This window comes from Rhinolophus sinicus, linkage group LG10 (assembly GCF_036562045.2).
Source record: "Rhinolophus sinicus isolate RSC01 linkage group LG10, ASM3656204v1, whole genome shotgun sequence".
Classification (NCBI taxonomy): domain Eukaryota; kingdom Metazoa; phylum Chordata; class Mammalia; order Chiroptera; family Rhinolophidae; genus Rhinolophus; species Rhinolophus sinicus.
The window spans coordinates 55,475,720-55,502,501 of record NC_133759.1 but is presented as its reverse complement, the minus strand read 5'-3'; the positions used below and the strand labels follow the sequence as shown (position 1 = coordinate 55,502,501).

Below are 26,782 nucleotides of genomic sequence, written 5' to 3'. Positions count from 1 at the left end.
CAGTACAGTAGCCACTGGCTGCCTGGGTATTAGGCGTTTGAAATGTGGCCAGTCCGCATCAAGATATGCTGTAAGTACAAAATACACACCAGATTTCAAAGATACTACAAAAAATAGAATGTGAAATATCTCAGTAATAAATTTTATACTGATTCCATGTTGAAACAGTAATATTTCAACGTATGAGGGTTAAAATAGATTATAAAAATATATTACAGTTTTTAATTGATTTTATAACAATTATATAAATTATATAAAATTAAATAAATTATTAAAATTAAACAAAATCACTTGTTTCTTTTTACCTCTTTTAATGTGGCTACCAAAAATTTTAAATTACAATGTATGGCTCACATTATATTTTCTATGCTCACATTATATTTTCTATCAGATGGTGTTGCTCTATGTGATTAAAAATAAACTTAAGTTGTCAATCCAGATAAATGTGTAGTGTTTTCTACAGATATCTGTCAGCAAAGAGCTGATCTCGTTTTCTGGTCCCTTCCCCTCTCCTCTCTGTATGTTTTACTATTGGTTCAACCATCATTGATCAATTGAAGCCCTCTGATTTTTTTTCTTTCCTGTTATACAATAAACAGCAGTTAAAATTCCCACATAATTATTTCCACTGCATTGGTGATTCTAAGAACAATTTGAAGATAACAAAAAAACAAAACAAAAAATGACAAGAAAAAAACCAAAATGACTTATTAAACAAAAAGAATGCTGGTTCAGATTTTGGAGACACTGGAGCAAGGATTCCGGAGTACTTGCAGTAAACCTCAGCAGAGTCCGTTATCTTCCCAAAGGCTCAGTTGTCCCATCTTTAAGATGGGTATGGTAAGAGCTCTTCACTCATAAGGCTGATGGGAAAATTAAATGAGGTAACTGACAGAGATAATGCCTATTAAATGGTATCTACAGTATTATCATTACAGTTACAACCACCAGAACCACAACTCCAGCACTATCGCTGCCACCCTAAGCCTTCTCTCTGGTTGTCTGAGGGCCCCCTCGAGTCATCAAGTTTCTATATGGAGACTATCTCCAGTTTCACCAGGTTTTCATTTTAGAGAGTGTTGTCTGCTTGTCTGTGATTCTCAGTGTGATTCAGTCAGTTCTCAGCACGCCACATGTCAGTGACAAACCAGCAAACAGCCCTGAGCCAAGTTCACATGGGAGGACGATTGTGCATGACGAGGATTGTCAGACTTCACAGAGATTTACCACACCAGGGACCAGGGTTGCTTTTACCTCACAAAACCTGTTCTCTGGCTGTGTACAACCAGAATTCACTTCCCTACCGAGCGTGCTCTAAGTACTGGGGCCTCCTCAAACGTTCCTCTTAATTAATACAGGACACACACATAAAAGATCAGCCAGATGGAGATTAAATATTTCACTAGTAAAGGATGAAACATTCTGCTCTGAAATGGAATCTTTATTTCAATAAAGTCATTAATTAATTCTCAACCAATTCCCTTGCAATTTGATGGCAGTCACTACAGAGGTAAACACAATTAACTCCACCACAGAACAGCAAACAACAGATAACCGCAGAACCATCTCTAACATTGCCCATGCTCCAAGAGGGGGCAGAACAAGAAAAACCAACACTGTCTTGAGCGCCATCAACACAGGACTCTCTAGGAACAAAGCAATGTTTCAGAGAACCTGCAACGATTCCAAGCATGTAAGTAAAGGACGAGGGAAGAAAATGTGTGATGTTGCAAAAGTTACTTTTAGTAGAAAATGCTCAATTTCCCTTTAATGACAGTCCTCGTTAATGGCAGTTCTCTCTAAAGACAAATCAAGATAGTATCAAATTAACAAAGACAATAAATAACTGTTTTGTGTACAAGCGAACTGGTTTTATAATTTTCAAGATATTTAAAACCCAAATCATCACTGGTGTCCCCTGAAAACATTTATTTGAACAGGACTCCATTTCTTATTTCTTACAATGAATGCGGGCTAAAGAAGCAGAGGAGAACGATCTAAGCCTCATTTCCAAAAGACTGGTATTACTAACTTACATGAATAAAGGAGAGGGACAGTGGTCATATCAGTTTGGAAAAACTCTGAGTCAAAGATAAACACATTTCTTCAATGGTAGATTCTTCAAAGACTTTAATACGCCAATGTACAAAATGAATCTTCAAGAAGGCACTTCGTACATCTAAATTCACTTCCAGCAGCAAAAAAGCGATACATAAAAGAGTGCTAGCCCAACTGAGTGCTCCAGAACACCAGGTTACTGGAACCAGGGATCAATGCGGGAGCTCAACCTCTGGCTGAACTGGTCCACATGTGAGTTCGGTAGCAGCCTGCCACACGTGCATGAGTGTAGAGAGGGTGATACTGTGTGATGCCTTTGTGTGTGTCACGAGTGCATGAGCTCACCTGGGAGAAGGCAGGCAGAGGCAGTCCCCTTGGGACAAAACCCAGAAAGCCAATGCAAGATAACAGTCTAACCAGAATATAACAGAAGCATCGGAAGACCCACGATCCCTTTCACAAAGAATACAACTGCAGACCCAAACAGAATGCTCAACTGGAAATGAATCACAGAACAAGGTCAGCCAAAGACTAGCAGCTTTTTGCTCCTGGACAAACCTTAAGTTTGACTAAGACTTTTGTACACTATCACAACAGAGCAGGGAGGAAGATGAGAGCAGCACCTTAACACATGTAGCCTACCAGGTAAACAAATGAGTCCATGTGCTTTTGTCATGGTTGTAACTAACGCATGCTCTTTGGGGCATAAAACACCAGGGCCATGCTATGGAACCAGATTTTCAAACCCAAGTCCATCAGTCCTTCATCAGTGATCATGAAATCTCAAAAGCGTCTCAGACCAGAGGTGGTTTGTTATTGCTGTTATTTATGATTTGGGGGCAAAAAGTAATTCGGTGGGAAAACTTGACGTGAAGAGATGTAACACAATTTAGAATATTGATATTTCCTTAGTGTGAATATTCATCTGCATGTTGCAGAAATATCAATGGAGTCCAGGGGTACGTATAGTCTCAGATCCTACATGTCCTCTGGAATAAAACGGCATATGCACATAATACCTTTCTAAAAAGGAGATTCCAAATTCTAAAACATCTGGCCTCAAGGGTTTCCGTTAAGAGACTGCAGACCTGCACCATATGGTTATGTGAGCTTGGTATATATTAGGGAAAATGTCTTTGCCTCTATTCACTTGCTAAGATGCTCTAGACGGAGCTGAAATGAACCAGCTGTGGGTTTCACTGGAAAGGGCACACACAATCAATTTGGATCATTTAAGCTTACTGAAGACTTCAACTCATGAAGCACCAATAAGTCTGAATCAACAACTCCTGCAATCTCTAATTGTAATAAACAAGATTTTAATTACCTCAGACAATAAGCATGCAAGGAACCTGCACTTTAGTGGAGCTCTCAGAGGTTTTATCTGGAGATTTCTCTTTACCTTAACTCCACCTTCAGTTATAGTGGAAACACTGAATGATTCAATCCCTATCAGTGTTACAGGAACATTCACTTAAGTTACCAATCACAGAACAGGGAATGAGTATGGGACAGGGAGAAAATTTAGGATAGGACAGAACCTGTCCGAACTGTGATGAGACAGAAAACACAAAGTTGAGTAGCGATGGAAGAATCAGAACAGGACAGTCTGATTCCAGTGTTTTAATTACTAGAATATCCTGAGCCTTCTGACTTTAAAGACACTGAATCATATCTGCAAAGTCCCTTTTGTCATGTAAAGTGGACTTGGGAGTGAGGGCATTACCCTGCCTACCAAAACCTCCACTGGTCTCTCTTTACTCCTTAAACTAAGAATCACCTGCCTCGGGGCCTTTGCATATCCCTGTTCTACAAGCAGGGTCCAATCCAGCTCTTCCATTTTAGTAAATACTGCTTGATAAATATATTGTATCTTAATAAACATGTCTCCATAGAGATTTTCCAGCTCTCCTTTAGAGACCTTGTCATGTGGGAGACCTGCAGGCTCTCAGCTCCCGCTCCCCCCATAAAAATGCAGGATATGGTGAGGCCAAAAAGGAACACCCACGGAGCCATAGGTAGGGGAGTCATACCACTATATTCTCTCTGGCGGCACTATACTCTCATTGGAGGCTGGATCCACACTGTCCGCAAACCACCATCCACGCTTGCCAGCCCAGCCGCCATCTTCTTGCTAGCCCCCATCCTTTCTCCTCTTTCTCCTAGAATAGCCACAGCAGTTATATTAGTGGCCAATGGCTCACTGGTTACAGCTGACGGCCAACTAGCCACAGCTGATGGCCATGCAATCACAGTTGATGGCCATTTACTACCTGAGCCAGCACCTGTCTATGTGAGGCCGAGAGCCTGGAAACTGCTTTTTGGGGTTCTGTCCCCACAGACCTTATCACAACTGATACCACACAGCTATTTATGTGACTGCTTGTTCAGTTTCTGTGTCATGACTAGATCAAGGGTAGGGACTCTAACCTTCTGGTTTACCCTGTAACCCAGCACCTACACTGACAAAAGGCACTCAAGAAGACATTGGTGCTGGGCAAGAAATAAACCTGAATAATAGGAGGTGAGGATATCTAAGGATCCAGATTGCGTCTAGTCTCCCACAGGCATGGCATTGTAACCTGATTCCAACTTTCTTTCCTAACTGAGCTGTAAACAATGCTGGCTGGCGATTGAAGGGCTTTGGTTTGGTTTTGACAAGGACATTTATTTTTCTATTAGACTGGATGTTTTTAAGTGTAGGAACTACAAGACCAAGTCTAGGATTGCAGCCAGGAAAATGTGGAGAGGTCTAATTTCTGGATGTGTAGAGCTGTAGATGACCTCAATGAATTCCTGGGAAGCAGCAAAACCTACGAAATTGGGTTTGTTGCAATTTACCCTCAGGGGGCAGATCCAGATTCTTGTGGGGCATATGTTTAAAATTCCACCTGCAGAGCTGATGCACTGAGGCAGCTGCTGAAATACCAAATAGCTTGACTTTATCTTAAGGGGAATCTAAAGCAACCAGAACTAGCAATGCTCTTACCCAGAAGGCAAGGTACATTTCCTCCCTCAAAACCACAAGAGGATGGAACAACTCCTCAAGCAATCAGTCCTCATTATTCAATTATTCAAATTACTTAAAACAATGCCACACAAATAAAGGAAGGCTCCATGCCACTAAACACAATGCTTTTCTACCCAAGAGTCTCACAACAGTAACATTTTGGGCAGGAGAATTCTTTGTCATGGGGGCTGTCCTATGAATTGGGATGTTTAGCAACATCCCTAGCCTCTATCCACTAGATGCTAGTACCGAACCACTGCCCACAACAGTGACAACCAAAGATGTCCCCAGACAATGCAGAATGTCCCCGGAGGGGGGGGGGGGGGAGACACTGTCTCCAGTTGAGAACAATCCTAGTGCAATCTTCGACAAGGACTCTTCTCTGATGCAGTATACAAGACAAACACACAATATCTGGAACGCTGATAAATCACTACTTGATGCATTATCTTACCATAATTTTAATTTCTCGGAAAACAATGTAATTATATGGAAAGAAATAAACCAAGTCTGATATGTTCAAATAGTGCAAAAATCTCAGGAAGTGCTGGTATTGATAAAGAGCTCAAATAAAGCAATTTAACATAAAATATTCCAGACGTGTTTTGGGCAAAAGTGAGCAACTTTTATGTTCATATTTTAAAGTTAAGTTTGATCCTGTTACCTTTGATCTCTGAAATTCAAGTGCCTCTAAGTATATCCACTAAGTAACATGTTTATCACATTAAAAAAGAAAGGAAAAAGAAAAGCTATGAACCAGATGGGCTTGGATGAGAAACCCAATTAATATAGGCAGCCTTACCATCTGACATTACTTAAAAGAAATAAATTCAAATAACTTGGTCAAACCATAAGTCTGGGCATTGTAGCTGCCGTTTCTCATTAGCTTCTGAATTTCATGGCACTCTTTGAATAAAAGAAAACTGAAATATTCACTGTAAGGCTTGCGGCGAGATAATGAGGCTAAGAGAGTCAGGCGGGTTGAGAAAGGTGAGTGCTTTATTCTGCGCCCCCGGGCAAGGTTCACGGGTCCCCAGAAGGGGCCGGTAAAGTCGCGCCCAGGGAAGAGCGAGGGAGGCATATATGCGATTTTTGGGGTGGGGGTTGGCTGAGTGAGGTGGCAGTTGAGCAGGACCCCCAGCGCAGATCGGGCACGGGCAGCTGCATCCAGGAGTTGTTTATCGCACCAGCGGTCTGCTGCCTTTTCGGGGAAACGCCAGGGGCCCCAGTTTCTGTCATGTGAGGAGGGGTCTGACTTGGCAGAGAGGTCTGACTTGGCTCCTGGCCGCTTTGACCATGCCCGTAGATGACTTAACATTCACTTAAAGTAATAAGTTAAAGAATATGCATCTAGTCTACATATATTTCCAGAATCCAATGGGAGGAGGAGACAGGCCCGTTTTGGCATGAGGGAGTGTGATTACGAATGAGGTGGAAGTCCCTAGCGCCCAGCTCCAGAGTTCTTTTCCAAGGTGGCTGCCAAAATAAGTTTTCAAACTTTCAAGCTCAAGTCTTTTGTCCAGAACAACACTAACTGAACAAATAGGAACCCAATTCTAAGATAAAGAGGCTTTAGAGCAAAGCTAGCTGGATACAAACCATCCCTTCCGCTCACACTGCCCAGGGGAACCCGTCAGTAAGAACAGAAGGGAAAGCCCAAACTTAAAAATATGATGTAATCTTGCTTCTAGGAATCAAGTTTTCCAAGTACAAATAGAGCTAAAACTTCTAAGAAATGATCCATTCATTCCATTTAAAGGGAGGAGAAGAGACCATTTAGAAAAACCCTACTCATGAGACTTATAATTACTGCGAGTAGGACAGGAAGTCCCACAGATAGATGAATCCTCATACAGGAAGAACTTTTCTTACTGAGAATTTCTCAGCTACACAAGAAAAAATATGAAGCATTTTCTCAGTTATCTCTGGTTTCTCCAGAAATTACAGAGAAGAAACAAATCTATCCATGAATTCGGGTATCTATAAACAAACGAATATTACTGATTTTCTCATCTTGTAGGGATCTTCTGCTAAGGTTCAAGGAAGCCTAAAGAGCCCGTGAATGGGCTTGCGGAGCTATGGTGAGGGAGGATAGCCTATACGTGATGTGCAAATCTGTGCGTCCATACAAGCATTTTCTCTAAGGATGGGAGTGTCAAGTATTCATCAGCTTATCAAAGTAAGTCATGATTTAATAGAAGTTATAAAACACTAAGAGCTGTCATCCCATATTCAAGTCCAACCACAGGCTTGAATGTACACCCATTCTGTTCTTCCATAAACTTGTAAATCTTACCACATGAGGAACCAAACAATCAGCAAACAAGGGTGTTCCAACAAAAGAATATTCACATCCCGATCACGATTAAAGGTAAAAATAAGGTTAGCCATGGAAGGGGTGTTCTGTCGCCGTCCTACACTGACAAAGGAGTCCGGAGACTTGCTCTTCCCCTGTCCCTCCTACACCAAAAAGAAACACATGACCTACTACACCCACCCCTTTCTTCTATAGAGCAGCATAGATCTTTCTGAAAACCGACACAGGGGAGGCAAAATGTCACCCTCAATCTCAGCAAAGTTAACACAGAATCACACCATCAACGGCCGAGTACTCTTTTTCAACAGCTGACAGGAGCAAACAAACCTTAAAACAGCTTCCCTATGAGAGAATGTTCTGAGACTGTTCTCCCTGTATCAACTAACTTTTCTCTTTTCTAAAGGGTAAAAATGAAGTCACCTGAGTTTCATACAGAATTTCACCTTTAAAAAGCAGGGTTTTAGAAATCCACAGGGAAAAGAAACCGCATCAAATGAAACAAATACCTCAGTGACCAGAGGTGAACCTACTAAAACCATGATGTCTACATGCTTCTCCAGATAAACAAAAATGAGACACTTGAGGATGGATATTCACCTGTCATGCTGTATGTACATAAAAGATTTCCAGAGGCAAAGGTAGGGACGGTACAAGTTTGATTTACAAAATGACTGGTGGTAAAGACAAAGCATCTCATTAATGTAAAGACCTGATGCATAGCTACAGTTTGACATCTCAAGTTTCTCTCACCTCAACAGGAAACCGCCTGCCGTTGATGCTGTGTTCAGAGCCCGCGGAGCCGTTGCTATGGCCCCAGTGAAATTCTACCTTCTCGGCCTTGAATCTGCCAGGGAGGCCAGCGCCGCTGACAAAATAGTCGTCCTTCAGAAGGATGGCAACTGTATAAAATGGAAGGGGAGAGACACAAAGTGAGTTTCAAAACCAAACTTGAAAGATTTATGTGCCTTCAAATAATATTAGTTCATGATTGTTTGATGTGAATTATTTCCTCACGTACCTGTTAAAAAACAAGTCAAAAACAACTAGTCTGAATAAATTAGCACATTCTAGTTGCAGAATGTTCTCAAGCACCAGTTGATTCCAAAGCATGAAAATTCCCAGGGAATGGTCTCAGAATTTCCTATCCATTTAACAGATGGAAAACACTGGAAAACGATGACAGAGTAAGTCACTCTGAATCAGGGTCTCCTAAATCTTTTTGATAATCAGAGATACCGGAGAACGACATAACTGGGCCTTACCCCCAAGATTCAAGGTCTGGAATAAGATGAGAAATATATTAGGTAAGACAGGTGTGAAAGGCATATTTCTTTAATCAAAAAACTGAGGCAAGATATCAGAAAATGTGCGGTTCTTCCACTATTAAGGCAAAAATAGTGAGAAGGTAGCAGGGATTGGATATTGCCTTCATTGTATTTGATAATGGTGCCCAGGAAAGGGCAGTGAAAATTCTACTCATTAACTCACTCAAATAACTGCAGACAACTAGATTTACTTTACTGTTTCTATTCATTCCAAGTATAAGAAAATTCCCTTGGCCTGTCTAAAAGAACATGTAAGAATGTCTATGAGGTCCATAGGGAACCTAAATCAATTCAAACCCTAAATATCAAGAACACACCCCTCTACCTTAAAACACGGGAATGAGAAACCAAGAACAAATAACTTGACTTATACTAACAGAAAATTAGTTTTTCCAAAAGGAATGTAATATCCAAATGCCTAAAAAACAGATTTTATTTAAGTGATACATCCCCCCCTTTTTGCTTTCTAAGGTGAATTCATTCATTCAACAAACACTTATTGGTTGCTAAATAAATGTAAGATGCCAATGAATACACTGAATGATTTCTGATCAAAAGCCAAGCTTACTGACACCAAGGAAAAGCTCTTCTATCCTGTCTCTTCCTAAAGAAATTCCAGTTCAAGCTTTAGAAAAAAATCCTGCAGAAAAATTAGGTCTCCATTAAAAATAGGGGCTAGACTAATAACCTATTTCTAAGACAATGCAATTATCTCCAACACTTCTCTATATAAAGGAAGGATTAAAAACAAGTAAAGGAACCCTGTACATATAAATAATCCCTTTTTATTGCACTCAAAAGGCAGTTTTTCCTTGAAATTCTGAAAAATAAATAATAAATGTTCAATTAGTGGGACAGCAAATTAAAGGATAAAACAAAGTAAAAGCAAGTGCTTCTTATGTTGATTAAACATGCTAGCTATGGCATTCTCCCACCTTTACTGTGTGCTAGGCAAGATTTAGAACAAGGGTTGGAAAACTTTTTCTGTAAAGGGTGAGAAGGCAGTAGATGGTTAAGGCTTTGTGGGGCCTATGGTCCAGATGCAACTACTCAACCTGGTTAGTCTCTGGGACACAGAAGCAGCGAAGCACAATACGTAAGTGAGTGGGTCAGGCTATGTTGTATAAAACTTTATTTATCCACACTGAAATTTAAATATAATTCTCACGTGTCATGGAATATTATTCCCCTTTTGATTTTTTTTTTTAACCACTAAAAAATGTTGAGTCAAAGTGGTGGGGTTGTCATTTGGCGATCTCTAAAATACAATATGATATTTAGAAGATAAAATATTATACTAAACCAATCATATACCTTCAGTTCCAAAACCAAAACACCTATGAATTAGTGCAGTAGCATCTTAAATACTATTGATTACGCTCAGCCTATTATAAATTCTATACATATTTTACATTAAAAGAATGAAAGCAAAGCATTTTGAGTGCATCTGTTACAACACACCCAGGGACTTCCAGCATCTTATAAATATTTGATTTTACCTACATCATTTATTTCTCTGTCAGGGGTCATTTTACTTGTTTTATATGAATAATTAAAAGCATAATTAGGAAACTGTACAATCTGAAACATTAATCTCATTTTTCATTTTACAGTATTTCTCACTAGAGCACACAGCATGTTACATGCATGCGCCTCCCTTCCGAAAGTGGCTTATATTTTTGTTTACACATAAAACTGGGAGGAGAGAACTTTCCCAGCTATCATGGAACAATTTTCTGATGACCACTGATAACACTGCTCTGTTTCAAAACAAAAGGCACCAACGGTAGTCACTGCAGAATACAGAATGCATTAAGGGCCATGAGCTCAGGAAATAGATAGACCTGGGTTGGAATCCCATTCTGTCACGTAACACTGGGGTGACCTTGGGCAAGTTACTCAATTTCTCTGTGCCTCAGTTTCCACTACTGTTCAAAAGGTGGCAGCCTGGCAAGGCTGCTTTGACACCTAAGGGAAATCACACACATTGCTGAAAAAAAAAAGCAATTAACACACTGCCAGAAACTCTGCATGTGCACACTCACTGTCGGTTATTGTCAAACTCATTTCTAGAAACATGGATGGAGCTCAAGTGCAGCAGAGACGAGCGCTCCATTTTCAGACAGAGTTCAATTTTAAAGCAATGCTGACTTTCCCATAAAATAAAAAGTGTATTGGGCAGGGATAACAGCCAGAGTAGGTGTGACTCAAACACTTGGGAGATCTTAAGTGTTGAGTACGTGCTGTGAGTTCACTAAAACACAGAGAAAGGTGACTGTCCTTTTCTTGACTGTATCTATCCTTTGGTCACATCACGGACAATAAAATCTCAATTTGGTGCTAATACGCCCTCCTCACTAGCTTGATACTCATTTCCCCCTTTTACCCAAGAGTAAGTATTATGCTAGAATTTAATAATTTTGGTAACTTTGATTTATTTTCATAGATTATAGACTTCTTTTTTGTTTAACATAAGTCTATCCATGTCAAATAGCACAGATTTTTCCATTATGGTGTAAAAAGTTCTTTTAAAATCAATTTGTTTATTTAAAATAAAGTGAGTCAATTGAAAGAAAACAGTAAGTAAACAATATCATAACAATAAATAAATTTTAATTTTAAAACAGCAGTAGAGTTGAATTTGGATAAAGTGACAATTGGGAAGGTAATAAGCAACAGCCAAGTATTGGAGAATGACGGAACAGCAGGGGAAGGCAGGAAAGGTATGTGTGGGAGTGGACTTTCCAGAACTAGGCCCTCTGGCTACTGAACTGCTAACATGAATTGTGATTAAAGCAAAGCAGAATGATGGACTGAGTGGAAAGAACTGGGGGCTTCAATTTAGGGTTTCTTAACCAAGAGACGAAAATCCACAGCAATAGCCACCCATGGCCCCTGGGGTCTGCACCCTCCTGATACATTCTGAGAATGGGTATATATATCTGGACCCTAGACCCACTGAGTCTGAATTTCAGTCGAGACTGGCCACTGTCCATTTGTGGAACGTTATTGCTGTCCTCGGTGCCTCAGGTCCTGTTCTATAAAATTGAAATAAGACAACAGCAACTTCACAGGTTTGTTATGAGATCACAAGGGCTGACATACGAAGAATGGTCAAAAGAGTAATTCATATAGGACATGACAGCACAAAGACCGCACTGTATGAGTGTTGTTTATAAAGGTTGTTATCCTAGGGGGAGAGGAGCCACAGCGTTCAGATCCCCCCTGTGTCTGGGGCACCCCATCATGTAAAAAGGCGCAAGGGCAGGTAGGAGTCACACCAGGGTAAGGAACGCCTTTTCTCCTGAGTTTGAAGGGATGACCCACTCCTGGCATTCTTTGCAGGAAACCCACCAACTGTTTACAAAGTAAACCCAACATGTGTATATAATGCTGGGCTACACAAATGTTCGCACCAAAATCTGAGTAAACAGCACCAGGTGCCAAAAGTTAAATAAAAATTGACAGAAGAGAAAATGAGCTGCTTAATGTCTTACCTCCACTGCCCCCCACCCTGGCCAATTTTTAACACTGTAAGATGGGAAGAGACTAGCGTTATTGGATCTTAATGGTGGGTCCCCCAGACCACCTGCAAACCTAGTGTCCATCAGGGGGATCCTTTTGGGTCCCTGGTGAAGAGGGAAACACTCTGGTCTGGAGGTCAAGATACACGAGTTCTAGTTCCAGCCTCCTACTAATTGTCCTAGAGGGACCGGCATTTATGTTTTCAAGTATTTACCAAGTAATTACTGGGGAAGAAAAGCTAAGTAAATCAGACACAGCACCTGCCCTCATGCAGTATACGGTCAGTGGGAAAGATAGGCCACAGTAACTAAACCAACAACAAAAGCAAACCTGCAAGTGGAACGAGTGGGAACAGGTGAGCATCCAACCACAGACAGGAGAGGGGAGGGGGTATCATCAGCGAATGATAGAATCACCTAAGGTGAGAGTTCAAGGAGCCATCCTGGGGAAGTGGGGAAGTGCTGACAGGAGGGGAACACAGCAGGGGGAAAGCTCATGCAAAGGCCCTGAGGCAGGGAGAATGAGTAGGAAGCCAGGGTGAATGGCACTCAGAGAGGAGAGTGTGAACTAGAGAATGAGGCAGGGACAGTGAGCAGTCGGTCTTTATCCCCAAGAGAAATGGTTGAGAGAGGGAAAAACACACACACACACACACACACACACACACACACCAAACTTCATATAGTAGAGCAAGAGAGAGTACAAGAAAACAAGACGGAGAGACAGACAGACACAATCAGATAAGAACAATAAGATTGTTCTAGCTACTAAAAGGAGAAGGCTTGGGAGGAAAAGCAACAGTCCTCAGTAGGAATAAAAGTTAGGACGTTACTGCAGTCATCTAGAAAAGTGAAACTGGACATGTCAAGTTGGAGCAACCTCAGATATCCAAGAAGTGTCACATCACAGGATTATCCTGGGTCTCGGTTAACTCACAACTATTTCTTAAAACCATCTAAGCCAGACACTGTGGTATGTGCAGATAAATAGGCGAGAATGTAGGCAACGAAAAAATATACATAGTAAACAAATATAAAGTGGACAAATAGAAGTAAGATGCATTATGATGAATGCATCATGGTGTAGGGTGAAATAAAAATAGTGGGAAAAACAAGCAACAACAACAAAGCCCTCCAAATGGTTAAAATTCATTGGAGACCATGACTTATTAACATACATCAGAGGTTCCATCTAAGTATTAAATTCTGATCATTTAACTAGAAGCTAATGTTAGAAACAGCAAGATTATCTTGAAATGTTCTTGATGAATGCATTACCTTTTGATTCTACAAAAATGAAAGAAAGGGAAATAACTTCAGATGGAATCAAATGAGAACTGGCACAAAAGACAGTTATGGCTCCTCGGGAAGAAATAGAGAGATGCTATCTGTCTTGTAAAGATATTTTAGACAACTTTTGAGAAGCGGGCTCCGTACAACCACTTCCTCTATTGATGATGCTGGATTGGATATATAACACTCTCAGCATTAAAACTGTTTTATGGGAAAGTTACTGTCTGTACTAAGCTGCTTTAAATATTAACTTTCTTTATTCATATTTCAATATCCAGACGACAGTCTATTTTACAGATAAGTGGTCTGTAAATTTACACACACACACAAAAATAAATACTTCTTCCTGAACTTATTTCTAAAAGTACAAGGTTCAAGAAAAGACTTTTGGAGAAGTAAAACACGTGTTGCTTAAAAATTAATGATTAAAGAAGTTTTTTCATCTAGCCAGGCAAGTTATAGTGAGTGATCCTAACAAAGACAGACCATGTGGCTCGTGACATGCAGTTTTTGCTAATTAAAGTTTTCTTTATTCTGATAATTGTAAATTCACATGCAGTTGTAGAAAATAATACAGAGCACCTGTGCCCCTTTATCTAGTTTCCCCAAATGGTAAAATGATACCATGTATCATTACGCAGTACAATGACAGGTGTGTTTTTTAAACTGGTGTTATCCAGGTTGCCTATCCACACTACTGACTGTGGATATCACCAACCCCCACTTCTAATTTTGACACACAGCACCCTGACCCGTATGTGTATTGTTCAATTGCATTTCTATGATCCGTGCAAAACAGACAGGGCAACTCAATCTTCATTTCTCTAAAACACTGGAAAATTTATGAACTCACTTGCACTTTAAGGATCATAGGATGAAAGAAGTTTCTAGGTTTCTGCTTATCCAATAAATAAAACTACAAAGAACAACACAGGTTGATTTCTGAACCTAAGTTTCTAAACTGAGAGACTGAAGTCTTCAAAAAAGAAGCAAAAAATCCCCCCAGAAAAACAATTCCGCGTCCTTCTTTAAAATTCCCTATAAATGGTCACCAGTTTTAGAACACCACTCCTATAGAATCATCTTAGGCTATTTATGAGATATTATCCTATCAAGTATGATGTCATGAATTGCATAGGAATAAGTACAGTCTGGGAAGTAACGAGGATTTATTTCTACGTCTCAGAGGCGGTGCTTCTACTGAAATTCCAGAGACAGCTGTGTTTCTGTTTGGATGGCTGTGTCTAAAACCAAACGCATGCACTTGCGGATGTGCAACAAGTTGTGGGTCACTCTGGGAAGTTAGCAGAGTGACAGAGATTGATAATCAGCTTCTGGAAGACAAAGGTAATGAATCAACTTCCATGGACTGAACCCTACACTCCTCTAAAACCTGTCATTGGCGATATCAAGCTGAAAGCTGTCACTGAAATGTGTTATCTTTGCAGAAGGCTGTCAAGCATTGCAAGTCAAGTAGAAAACCTTATCAGAGAGCCCAGCGGATTGCCTTTGGCAGGCTTCTGGAATGTGGCACTCAACTCCAAGATCTGATGACACCCAGCGTGGCAAAGCTCCCCTCCACCACAATCTGAGCAGCAAAATTCCCATCACAGTTCTCCAAAGGCCACTAATATTGGAAATATAAAACAGGACCACTGGTACAGAAAGTCCGAATTGTAGCAATAAGCATCCATCTACATGGGGAGAGTCGAGGAGGGTGGTGAAAACTTGTGTACAAATAACATGACGGTACAACATGTCTTTCCTGAGCTGAAATGGTTGAGTCAAGGTACAGCAGAGAGTAGCCTGCTATAAAGCCAGAATGAGAATTGTTTATGAGGATATTATGAAAAAGAGCCCAAAGCCAGGAATCATTGTGCTGAGTTGAGTAGGGAGCAATTCTATGAACATATCAGGCCAACCCAAAGCAATCAACCATGAATAATCCCAGACAAATGCTGGTTTGGAGAAAGAAAATGGATCCCCAAAGCTGCACGTGCAGCCAGTTAGACTACAAGAAAAGGCAACTGTGACTCACGCCATGACTGGGACCAAAGGGCTGATGGTGAAGTCATTTTAGCCTAGCATGAGGGCTTCAGGCAGCCAAGGCTCCTAAAAGGATTACTGAGAGTGGTTAGTAGTGACATCCTCCATTACAAAGGGGGAGAGAGAGAGAGAGCTTGTTTTAATGGGTTAGGGTTATAAGATTCCAAAAATAAGATATGAAAAATATCTTTAGCACCAACAGAATACCAGATAGCACTAGTCAAAGATGTATCACTAACACTCTGATGTTTATTTTCACAGCAGACAGTGGGGCATAGGAAGACATTCTCTGGTACTTCCACGGACAATCTATAACTGACAGCTGCACAATAGCCATGAAGAGGGAGGCGGCTCTTTGCATCAGCAATGGTGAAAACGTAATGTTTCATATTCATAGATCCCAAAGCCCAATTCACAGGAGGATCAAATTGCTGGTCTGATACACAAAGGGATGAGTAAACGTTCATCTGCATTTTAACACAGTAAGAAATATTAAGAAAGCAAAATCTCATGGAAGATAAGAATTTCATTTCCACTGTCCAAGAGAACTTGCTGCAATGACAGAATGTTCTCTACCTGTGCTGCCTGATATCGTGGCTGCAACCGTATGTGGCTACTGAAATGTGGCACGTGAAACACGGCTAGTACAGTATCACTCAAAGCGATATATAGACTCAATGCAATCCCTATCAATATTCTAATGGCATTTTTCACAGAAGTAGTAGAAATGGTCCTAAAATTCCCACAGAACCACAAACAATCCTCAACAGCCAAAGCAATCCTGACAAAAAAGAACAAGGCTGGAGGTATTATACTTCCTGATTTCAAACTATACTATAAAGCTGTAACAATCAAAAAACTATGATATTGGCATAAAAACAGACACACAGACCAAATGAACAGAATCAAGAGCCCAGAAATAAATCCACGCATATATAGTCAACTAATATTTGACAAAGGAGGCAAAAATACTCAATGGGGAAAGAATAGTCCCTTCAACAACTGATGCTGGAAAAATGGGATATTCACATACAAAGAATGAAACTGGACCCTTACCTTTTACCACTCACAAAAATTAACTTCAAAGGGACAGAAGCCTTAAATCTAAGACCTGAAACAGTAAAACTCAGAAGAAAACATAGGGAAAACTCTCCTTGACATTAGTCTTGGTAATGGTAATTTGAATGACACCAAAAGTACAAGCAACAAAAGCAAAAATAAAGAAGACTACATCCAAAAAGCAAAAGGAACGATGAACAAAATAAAAAGGCATACTGTCACATGTCAACGATTTCTCAATAAACCTGGAAAATAAACAAGTCAAGTGACCCCCCCATCCCCACCCCCAAACAACCCATGAAGCCCTGAATGTGTATCTTCTCTGATTTCAAACACAGTAGATAAACAATTTAACAAAGGGACAGGAGGGAGTAGACGAAATGTGGCTAGCAGAACTGAGGAAGTGAATTTTAATCTTACTTCATTTTATTAATAAAATAAATTTAAATTTAAATAGCCATATGTGGCCACTGGCCCATACTGGACAGAACAGATTCTTGAAGTCCATCCTATATACTTTATGTATGTTGACTCATTTAATCCTTACAACCCTATTAGGTTGATACAATTTTATTATCCACGTTATCATACTTTTTTGAAATATGAGGCACAGAGTGGTTAAGGATTTTGCCCAAAATCACATAGCTAGTAAAGCAAGACGCTGGTTCTCAAACTCAGGGCGGAGTCCCAAGCTCTCACTGAGCTATACGTTCTCCATAGCTATGTTCACCACTTAAGGAGCAAGTCGTGGTTAAGGTAAATGCCAGAGACATCCAGAACTAGTTCATGTTGCTTTGTGGACAGGTAAAGAAGACATCGTCTACCTGTTTTCCCTGTGTTTTTCATCCAGGTTTTGTTAGAAGACTCATTGTCGAAGCCATCGAGTTGCAGCTCCTGGTACTCTTCCCCAATACGGGCGTGCTGGTCTAAAATGTCTATAGGAGACTGGTGACGGCCCCCGCAGCTGACACTAGATGTCACCCAGTGCTCAGGCCCATAGGCACCTGTTAAAAGAAAACAATACTTCAATCCTCGTGGCTTAAGGGTCAGGAATGGAACAAATAAGAAGTAGGACGTCAAGCACTGCATCTCCCACGGTACATTTTCCTACTCGTCCCCACTCCAAAGAAGTCAGTGCATTGAAAACTAGGGATCCACGCCATTTGCTTGATAGGGCTAGAAGATGTAAGAAAAGAAATGTTGCTTAAGATAGTTTTGCTTCTTGATTTGTAACAAACATTTGCTAACTTTATCTGTAATCAGATTAGGGGAGTTGAGCAGGTCAGAGTTGTTCACATTTTTTAAACATTTTAAACAAGTTTCTGAAATAAGCAAAGCATATATTCACCAGAAAATGCCTTAAACAATTTAGCATGCTTTGCTATTATGAAGAGCATACTAATCACAACTTTCTTATTTCCTAGGAGTCAGTGAACCAGAAAAGGAAAAAATAAAAAATGAAAGCAACACAACACTGGACAAGTGTCATTACAAACAATCTAGGCAATGAGACAGAGTTTTCCTTTGGCTAATTGTGAAAGATTTTTTAATATGGCCAGAGTTTGTACACTTGTGAATTAAGGCACTCACCTCTCTGTCCTAAGAGATGCAGATATAAGGTTTCCTTCAGGCTGGATTCAACACTCACATAAATAAAGATTTGGGGGGCACATATGCCACAGAACAAAGTTAGAGAATGCATACTCCTAATGAGTACCAATCAAGCAGAGTCAGAGAAAACACACTGTGTCTGTTTCTCTGTCCTATTTGGAAATAATCCGGGGTGATGTCTCCTAAGTTGATAAGTAACTGAGATATTTCTGCCCCTATCTTTAACTTTCTTAACGTGACAAAGCAGGAGAAGCTTGTTGGGGAAAAAAGATCCTTTGCGAGAAAGACTAAGATAAATCTCTTTTTGAGAATTCAGTATAGAGTAAGTCTAAACTTTACAAGTTTTAGAAGATGGAATTTAGGCTAGCCAATCAATAAAGCATAGTTTGTGTATATACGTACATATACATACACATGTGTTCCGAGGCTTTTTAGTCTTACATTTTTTCACATATCAAATAGAAGAAGATGAACGGCCAAAGTGATTTTAGGAGACCAACTCGCCCAACAACACATATTTTGCTCTATAGCTAGTCTTGTATGATGCAGGACACAAAGACACCTGAACGTAAGTCTCCCTGCTACTAAATAAGAGCCCACACCTGTGGCCAACTCCCCACCACACACTTATTGGCATGGGCTTCCCCATTCCCCTAAGTCTGATAGCGCTCACTGATATAAACAATGGTACCATGAGAAAAGGGAAAAACACAGAAAATCTTTTCAGTCATGGTAATGCAAGGTTCGTGACTGCAAGAACAATTGACACAGCAACCTAAAAATGATTCTCATTTTGTTATCTGGCAAATAACTTGGCCTCATTCTATGCCAGGGTCATTTCCCCTAATCTTCATCCCAAACAGTAAAAGATACTATCTAAAAAACAAAACAAAAACACAAATGTTCACTGATTGGCAAAGATTTAGCAACCTTGGGGCACTTTTCAAATTCTTTTACAAGTACTTCCTAGAAAAAGTTAACATCACCATTTTTTTTGCTGTAAGACTCCAACTAAATTCAGAATGGCCGAGGTCTTTTCACTCATGTTATTTTGCCTCTTGGTCGAATTCGCTAACGATGCATTTGTGATGATTCATAAAGGAACAGAGTGCATTTGCATATATTCTAGTCAAACTTTATTTTGATGTTGCATCAATATATTTGAAGAAAAAAAGGAGATGAAAGAGGACATAATGAGTGGACCCAATTATCCTGTCCACTCTTTAAGTTTTCTTCCAGGTACCAAAAAATTCTGTTAAAAAAATTGAATGAAGTGATTGTTGATACATTTGATGGTTGACCAAGTGTAAATTCTGTTTAGCTACAATTGGGCCCGTATGTTCAAATTATGGAAACTAATATTTTAATATTGTGTGTGTGCACACACACTTGTGTGCACAATGATTTTTAGAAACACACCAGTACAAATTACTCAGTGGAAAAATAAATGCACCGTAAAATAAATCCAAACACGTATGACCCCAAAGACATACAAATATAAGCCATCACCTGCAAAAACATATAGACACCTGATAATTAACAAACTAATAAAAAAAGGTTCTCTGCAACCTCTGAAAGTACTTGCAGTTCATATTACTTCTGATAACCTTCCACACATGGGTGAAATATAATTTAGCACTCTGAAAATATAATTGGGGTTCCTACCGTGGGGTTCATTTACTCACTGGTAACAATCTGAAGATTTAAGCCGACTACATGCTTGCTTTCACACTTCCACCCAATATACGTTCAAGTGAAATGTTAATTGAAACGGATCTTCCACTTCAGATTTTAAATTAATTCTTCTTTGGAGGGCTTCATGCTCCAGACACCCTTGCCTTACAGAAACCCCTATGTCATTAGTGGAGGAAACAGAACACTTTTTCCAGGCTTGCGGGTATTGATTACCTATTCTCACATCGAAGCACCACTGCCACTCCACCCTGTATAAATCTCTTCAGTCTTAAGACACTTTATAAAGGACTGAGAATTACATCATTAATCATTTGTAGTTGCACAAGTCTCTCAGTACTGAATGCTTTGTTTTTCAGAACTTTAAATAAATGCTTTTAAGTAAGAAACATGACACTAAATAAAGACTGTGGTTAACTTAAACCTCGTTTGGGGAAGCAAAAAAACATCAGCAAGAAGCCTTCCTCTCTCAGATATGACACTGCCCATCTAAAACAAGAAGGAAAAGTCACTTCCACATTAGTTTACCCTTACTGACTTGCCTGGATGAGCAGGATATTTACATTTTGGCAGCTGGACCCTTTTCGAACAGCTCAGCAACTCTGACATGGCCACCTAATATTCAAGGCTATCTTCTCAAAAGGGGAGGGGTGAGGCACACCGAAGAAACCACAGGGCAGCTGGAGCTGCCAGAAGTAATTTCCCATGTTCAGAATCTTGTAGGAATGAAATCTTGATGAAGACATACTGCCAACATATCAGTACTAAAAAGTCTATCAGTTTAGATTGAGTTTCTCACTCAACTATAATGAGAAATATTTTCTTTTTAATGAATGAAAAGGAATGTCTCTGAAACCTCTGGCTACATGTTTGATCTCAGTGTAAATATCTCCTTGCCGGAGAGGCTTCCGTGCACTGCACCCTCCTGGCGATAGGTTCTCGGTTTCCTTCAGACACGTATTTACTATTGTCATGTATTTTGTATCCCTTGATGTCTGCCTTCACCACTAGGTGGTTCACTCTATGAGAGCAGGTTCCTTCTGCGTCTTGTTCAACTTCATTCCAAAGCCTAGCACAGGGTCCCATATACAGTAAGTCCATAATACCTACTTTCTGGGGCACAAGTAAATGAATTGGAAGATGCGGTTAAAGGGTTGCATAGTTCTGCCCTCTAATGATACGGACAGCATGTTCTCTGTGCATTATTTTGGTTTTAATTTTATACTTCTATTTGCTGACTTCTTATTAACTCTCCCTCACTCTCTTCACCTGTAGAGTCGGATGTAAAATTCATTTCTTTCTCTAGTCATTAATATATAAAATTAGTCTGAATGGTGATAAGGTACAATAAGCTGCAAGTATATGGAATCTATGTGCAAATTTCACAAGCCCACCAAAGGCAAGTGTGGTTTTTTAAAAAGAAAGGAACGTGACATAACTTTGCTTTCAATGCCTTTTGTGAAGCATGATTATTTTTAGTGTTCTCTTATTTTGTTCTAACAGAGTTCTCTAATCAAAGCAGGTCAATCAAGGAGGAAAATTAGTCTTGTTAATCAATTCATCACTGTATTTTTTTTTTTAAATATTAATTTGACACCTGCTCAGTACCACAGTGCTGAGAAATGGGTGCCAGCGAGCAGGGCTGCCCCAGGTCCCTTGGGCTGCCTGCGGTTCAGTCTTCTCTCCTGTATGCTGGGGAAAATTCACAGTGTCCACGTGAAATGGTGGTTGTGAAAATTAGAGGAGATAATCCATGTACAAGTACTTCTAACAGTACCAAACAATAAAACTCAGTAAGTGGTTGCATGCTGCAATTATTGCCATTCTTATTGTGTTATGAAACGTGCAGCAAGCCTTCGAGAGCCTGACTACATAATGGCAGAAACCAACATGCCATCCAACCAAGGGCTAAGGCAGGTGGAGGCAGGCATTGTACGGCACACAGAGAGAGCAGGGCCTCCCTCAGGACAGGGCTTCAAGAGGAGGTGACCCTTGAGGGGACTCACTACCTGAGGTTCAGTAGGTCCTTGGCCCTCCCACGTGAGCAGAGAGCGAGAATCAAAAGTAGAGTTGACCCCTCCGTGAGGTGAAGCTTAATCCCAGCACGGGCTGGATTGAGCGACTAGCTTCCAAAGCACAAAGCAGGGAAACAGAAAAATGGCAACTTCTGTTGGGGAAGCCTGGTAAGTAAGTACCACCTTAGCCAAGGGTTAACATTCCTCACAATATCGTGGATTATCATGCATATCCTCATAAGATGTGATAAGAAGAGCACATAGACTTTGTGGGATACTTTCTGAAAATCTGTAACCCCAGTCTGCTCATGACGAAAACATCAGACAAACCCAAACTGAGGAACATTCTACAAAATACTTGGCCAATACTCCTCAAAAAACCCAAGGCCGTGGAAAACAAGACTAAAAGAAACTGTCACAGACCAAAGAAGACTAAGGAATCATGACAAAAAAATGCAATGTGGTATTCTAGAGCGGCGGGTCCAAACATGGAAATCAGCAGGAAAACTCATGCGCTCTGAATAAAGTTTGGAGTTCTGTTAGTAGTAACATACCAATGTTTGTTTCCTCATTAATGCTTGTCATAGGGTCATTTTTTTGTAGTTACTCTGACAACAAGATGAAAACTGTTTATGCAACTGCACAGAAGCCAAATAAAACCTAAGTTTTGTTAATTGGGTTACATTTTAATATCCAGATTTTACTGGATTTACTGTTATATATTTCGGGGCAGGTCTGAGATCTAACAGATGAAGGAAGGTGGGCACATAATGCCGGGATTATTGTCAGATCTTCATTGCATGAAAGGAATTTGCATGGCGCAAAGCCCAAGGATAAAAGAGGCTGGCCTGGAGAAAACACAGCAAGCTTATGGCTGATATTTCATTATTTAAGATTATATAAAAACTTTATGAAGTTGGACCAATTCACCTTTAAAATTATGGTTAAGGAGCAGCATTAGTACCTTAACTTATGACTCATTTGTACATTAAAAGAACCCAATTCTACCTCCTTGGTGTACCACCAAAAAGTCACTGTATTTTTCTCATTTTGAGATGCTACAATTCAGCAGACCAGCATCAGGAAGACATATTTCTACAGTGGAACAAATTAACAATTGGAGAATAATTCTAACTGGACTGCTTAAGGCAGACAGAATTCCCCACGTGAAAATCAAGGCAAATACTGTAAATCTGGGATAACGTCTGAGATCCCACTTGATGTTGTCCAGTGTTTCCTTAAGGAAGATTTAACCCCAAGAACTTGGGTGACATGCATACATTTTGAGCTAACCTAGTTATTTTGTTCAAAGAGAAAAATCAAATAAAAATCTGAGAGAAACATCTTATTTTGTCTACCACCTCCAACAATATTACTTGAGAAGTCCAAACATGAATAAATATAACTAGCTGGCAAAAGACTTCTTTACAATTTAACTGTCTCACTTCAATATAGTTTGCTATTAATACCTGACCTAAGAAAAAGAGATAAAAGATACTTATAGAACATCTAAATCTCACTTTTGTCTAAAAGCAGGGAACTTCAATATCTATGATTTGTATCCCAAACAATGGTTTCTTTAAATACATAAGAGGTTCTTTGCAGAAAATAAGCATACACCTTGAATTTATTTTACCATAATATATTCAAATAATGGTTTCTACTCACTAATGAAAAGCCATTAAAAATAATGAATTCTGTCCAAATCTAATTAAAAACAAAACTAATATATATGTTATATGCTGTTTCTAGTCAAATATGCTTATTAATGCCTTCCTCAAGGAATTTATATTAAAAGTATTACCTGCATCTTCCTGTATACTTTTAACCAACAGCAACAATCCAAAAATACGTGTATTCATTTTGTTACTTAATAGTATAATTAATGCTTTTTCTCCCAAATCTAAAACACATCTTTAAACTATTCCATTTTTTAATTAAAAAGCTTTATGGGACTTAGTTTATGATTCGTTTGCATTCTCCACGACTGGTAATTTAATTACCTGTTGTGCATCAATTGTTTTATAGCTAAAAAAAAAAGTGCTAAAAAAGCATTCATATTGCTCTACTGTTTTCATTTTATTCATGTATAATTATGAAGTTGTTCAACATTGTTGATAGGAATACTCTAATTTTTTAAGCCAGTTAAGAAGGTAAATTTACCTTCCAAACAATAAAATACTTTGGCAAATTTTTCAGTTTTAAATTTTAGGTATAAAAACTTCATTCCTCCTCCATTTCACATCAATGGTGTGTTTTAAGGTAATTATCAATAACTAACCATAATACTAGAAATATATCAGACAATAACATCAGAAATGGAATTACTTTATTCATTTTTTTTAATACCAACTATTATTTCCCAGGATCTCTGTTTTAAGACTGAGTACTAAAACTAATTTCAGGTCAAATGAAACACAGCACACATTTTTAAATTGGGAGTTTCAGATTCTAACCCTGATGCTGAAGATCTGCCTGGAGCCTAACTGACTGTTCTAAAAAAGGAAATGAGAGTATTACAAAGAGTGAAGATGCCAATAGTGGGTACACAGGAGTTCTGAGCCACAGACTTGCAGGCTGATTGATTAGTGATGTCTGCATGAGCACTTACGGCAGTAGTAACGCATGCACCGTGAGCACGCAACTCCCAGACTGGAGAATCCTATAGGTCCTTCAAAGACAAAGTCTGTACCCGGGATTAAAAAGTTATATCTCTCAAGTTGAATCTATCCACATCCAAACATGCAATCAAAATTTCTACTACTAACTGGAATGGTTTATTCACTCAAAATCTAACTAATGCTGTTTAAAGTTGGGCCAACTTTATTTTTGTTTCTTGTACATACAACATAGAATTAGTTACAAAAAGCATCTGATCTATAAACAAACAAGTCACAATTCTTACTGTCCAATGCCAAACATGTGAAGTGTTTATAAACTGTAGGTAAGTTTGTTCCAGACCTGAAGATTTCAAGTTGTGTTTGTCTTCAAGCAATCAACACTCTCACATGACAAGGATCTGTTCTTTCAGAATTGTGACTGTCCCCGTAAAACTTAACATAAACAAGCATCCAAGGACTGAAAAGGTCACATGGCATAGTGTAAAAAACACTGGGTAAGAAGACTAGCAACTTGAATTCTAGTTCAAAGATGGTAAATCAGCTTTAACTCACATGTTAGTGCCAAATAAATGTATGATCACTTATCAATAAAGACAAGATTAATTAGCAATGTCTGTCAAGGGTACCAGAGGACCAAGTGGTGACAGCCATGTCACATTTGCTCTTTCCATTTCAGTTTCAACTCTGGAAAGTGCAGTTGAATGAGACAGTGATAAAGTTTTACAATGATTCCATTTCCTTACATACAAATTACAAGATTATATCATATCATTTCTAAAACTCGTAAGAGTTCTAAATTTTATAAAACACTTTTTGCAACACCTGGAAGAATCAAACCGGCACAGAAAACATTTGTTGACACTCTAGCAAACACTCAACCCTACTGGACACATTCCTAAAAGTAACCACAGGGATGTGATGAGGTTAAATAAATTATTATATACAGAGCATGTCCAGTACATGGCACATACTGAGTGTTCAACAAATGTGATGGCATGACTCCTCCTGGCTACAGAAATACGTAGGTCCTGATTGGTATTTGGCAATGAGTTTAATCCCCTGCTCCTTAATAAAGAGATTGACTCAGGAAGGGATGTTAACCCAGGATTAAGCCAATTAGTGCACGGGATTTCCTGTCTGAGGGAATGGCTCAGTTTGGTACTAAGCAAAACAAGGCTGAAGACTCTAGTTCAGAGCCTGAGGGAAGAACCTACCTTCCTTCCAGAAAGTGAATGAAGAGGAGGTAGAAGAGCAGACTGACTAGAAACCAAGAAAGAATCAGCTAGAGACCACAGCTGACAGGTAAACAGGCAGGCAACAGTCCAAAAAAAATAAAAATAAAAAAAATAGAGGTAGGATCTGATCAAAACTATTCCTGAAATTTAAATGTTATCTCTGGACTTTTCAATTTTAAGTGTCTTTGTATTTAAAATAGCTTGAGTAAGCTTTCTATTATTTGTAGAAAATATAAAATATAATCAGCATGTTGGTTGAAAAAGACCCACAGTTGAATTATTTAATCCTTTCTACATTCATCACTAAGACGAAAATGTCAAATTATAAAGATAAAAATCACGCATGCTGGATGTTGTATATAAGGATATTTCCTGATTCCTCTTCTTTCCTCTGTCTCTTTCTTCCTACCCTCTTTCCCCGCAGAAGAGGAATAAACTTGGGTAAGTGTTTAAAGATCTCAATTAGGCAAAAAGAGAGGGAAAAAGCTCTGAAGTTCCCTGCTGTAAATTCTTACTCTTGTAACACCGGAGTCACAGGGTAAGAATCCCGGAAAGTCTTAATAGCAACAGTTGCCTCTCACCAAAGTCTTCAGCCTTAGAGAGGAGCCACAGCCTGAGTTATTATGCACGGAAGACTTGTGGAGGGGACCACATATTATTCCCAAAGGTCAAAGCTGCCCCCCAGGGAGGGAAACAAAACTGACATTTAAGGCTGGGATTTCCTTTCTCCGGATGGAAGGCCTTTTAAGGCCTTTTCACCCCATTACTCTCTATTGTCAGCATCTTGCCCCACAATGTGTTGTCAAATATAAACTGCTCCAGCTCATGAGAAATTCCAATCACAAGTAGGAAAAGGAAAATTTCCAGAGACAGAATTTGGGAGTTTGGTGTTTGGGAAGGATAACCGTCTATATATATATTCTAACCTACCGACAAAAGGGCTGAGGGAAAAGAACAGGAAAGTGAAAACAGTTTT

At 39.4% G+C, this 26,782-nt stretch overlaps 1 protein-coding gene across 3 annotated transcripts in view; it reads right to left on the bottom strand.

Moving 5' to 3' along the window:
* PTPRG (protein tyrosine phosphatase receptor type G) overlaps window positions 1-26,782 on the bottom strand; it is a 692,573-nt gene that overhangs the window by 277,503 nt on the left and 388,288 nt on the right. For all 3 annotated transcript variants that reach the window (XM_019728372.2, XM_019728373.2, XM_019728374.2), the window contains exons 3-4: window positions 17,457-17,636; window positions 8,136-8,284 (exon numbers count right to left, since the gene is read on the bottom strand). In XM_019728372.2, the coding sequence (XP_019583931.2) occupies window positions 8,136-8,284; window positions 17,457-17,636 (329 nt within the window). The remainder of the gene's footprint in view (window positions 1-8,135; window positions 8,285-17,456; window positions 17,637-26,782) is intronic.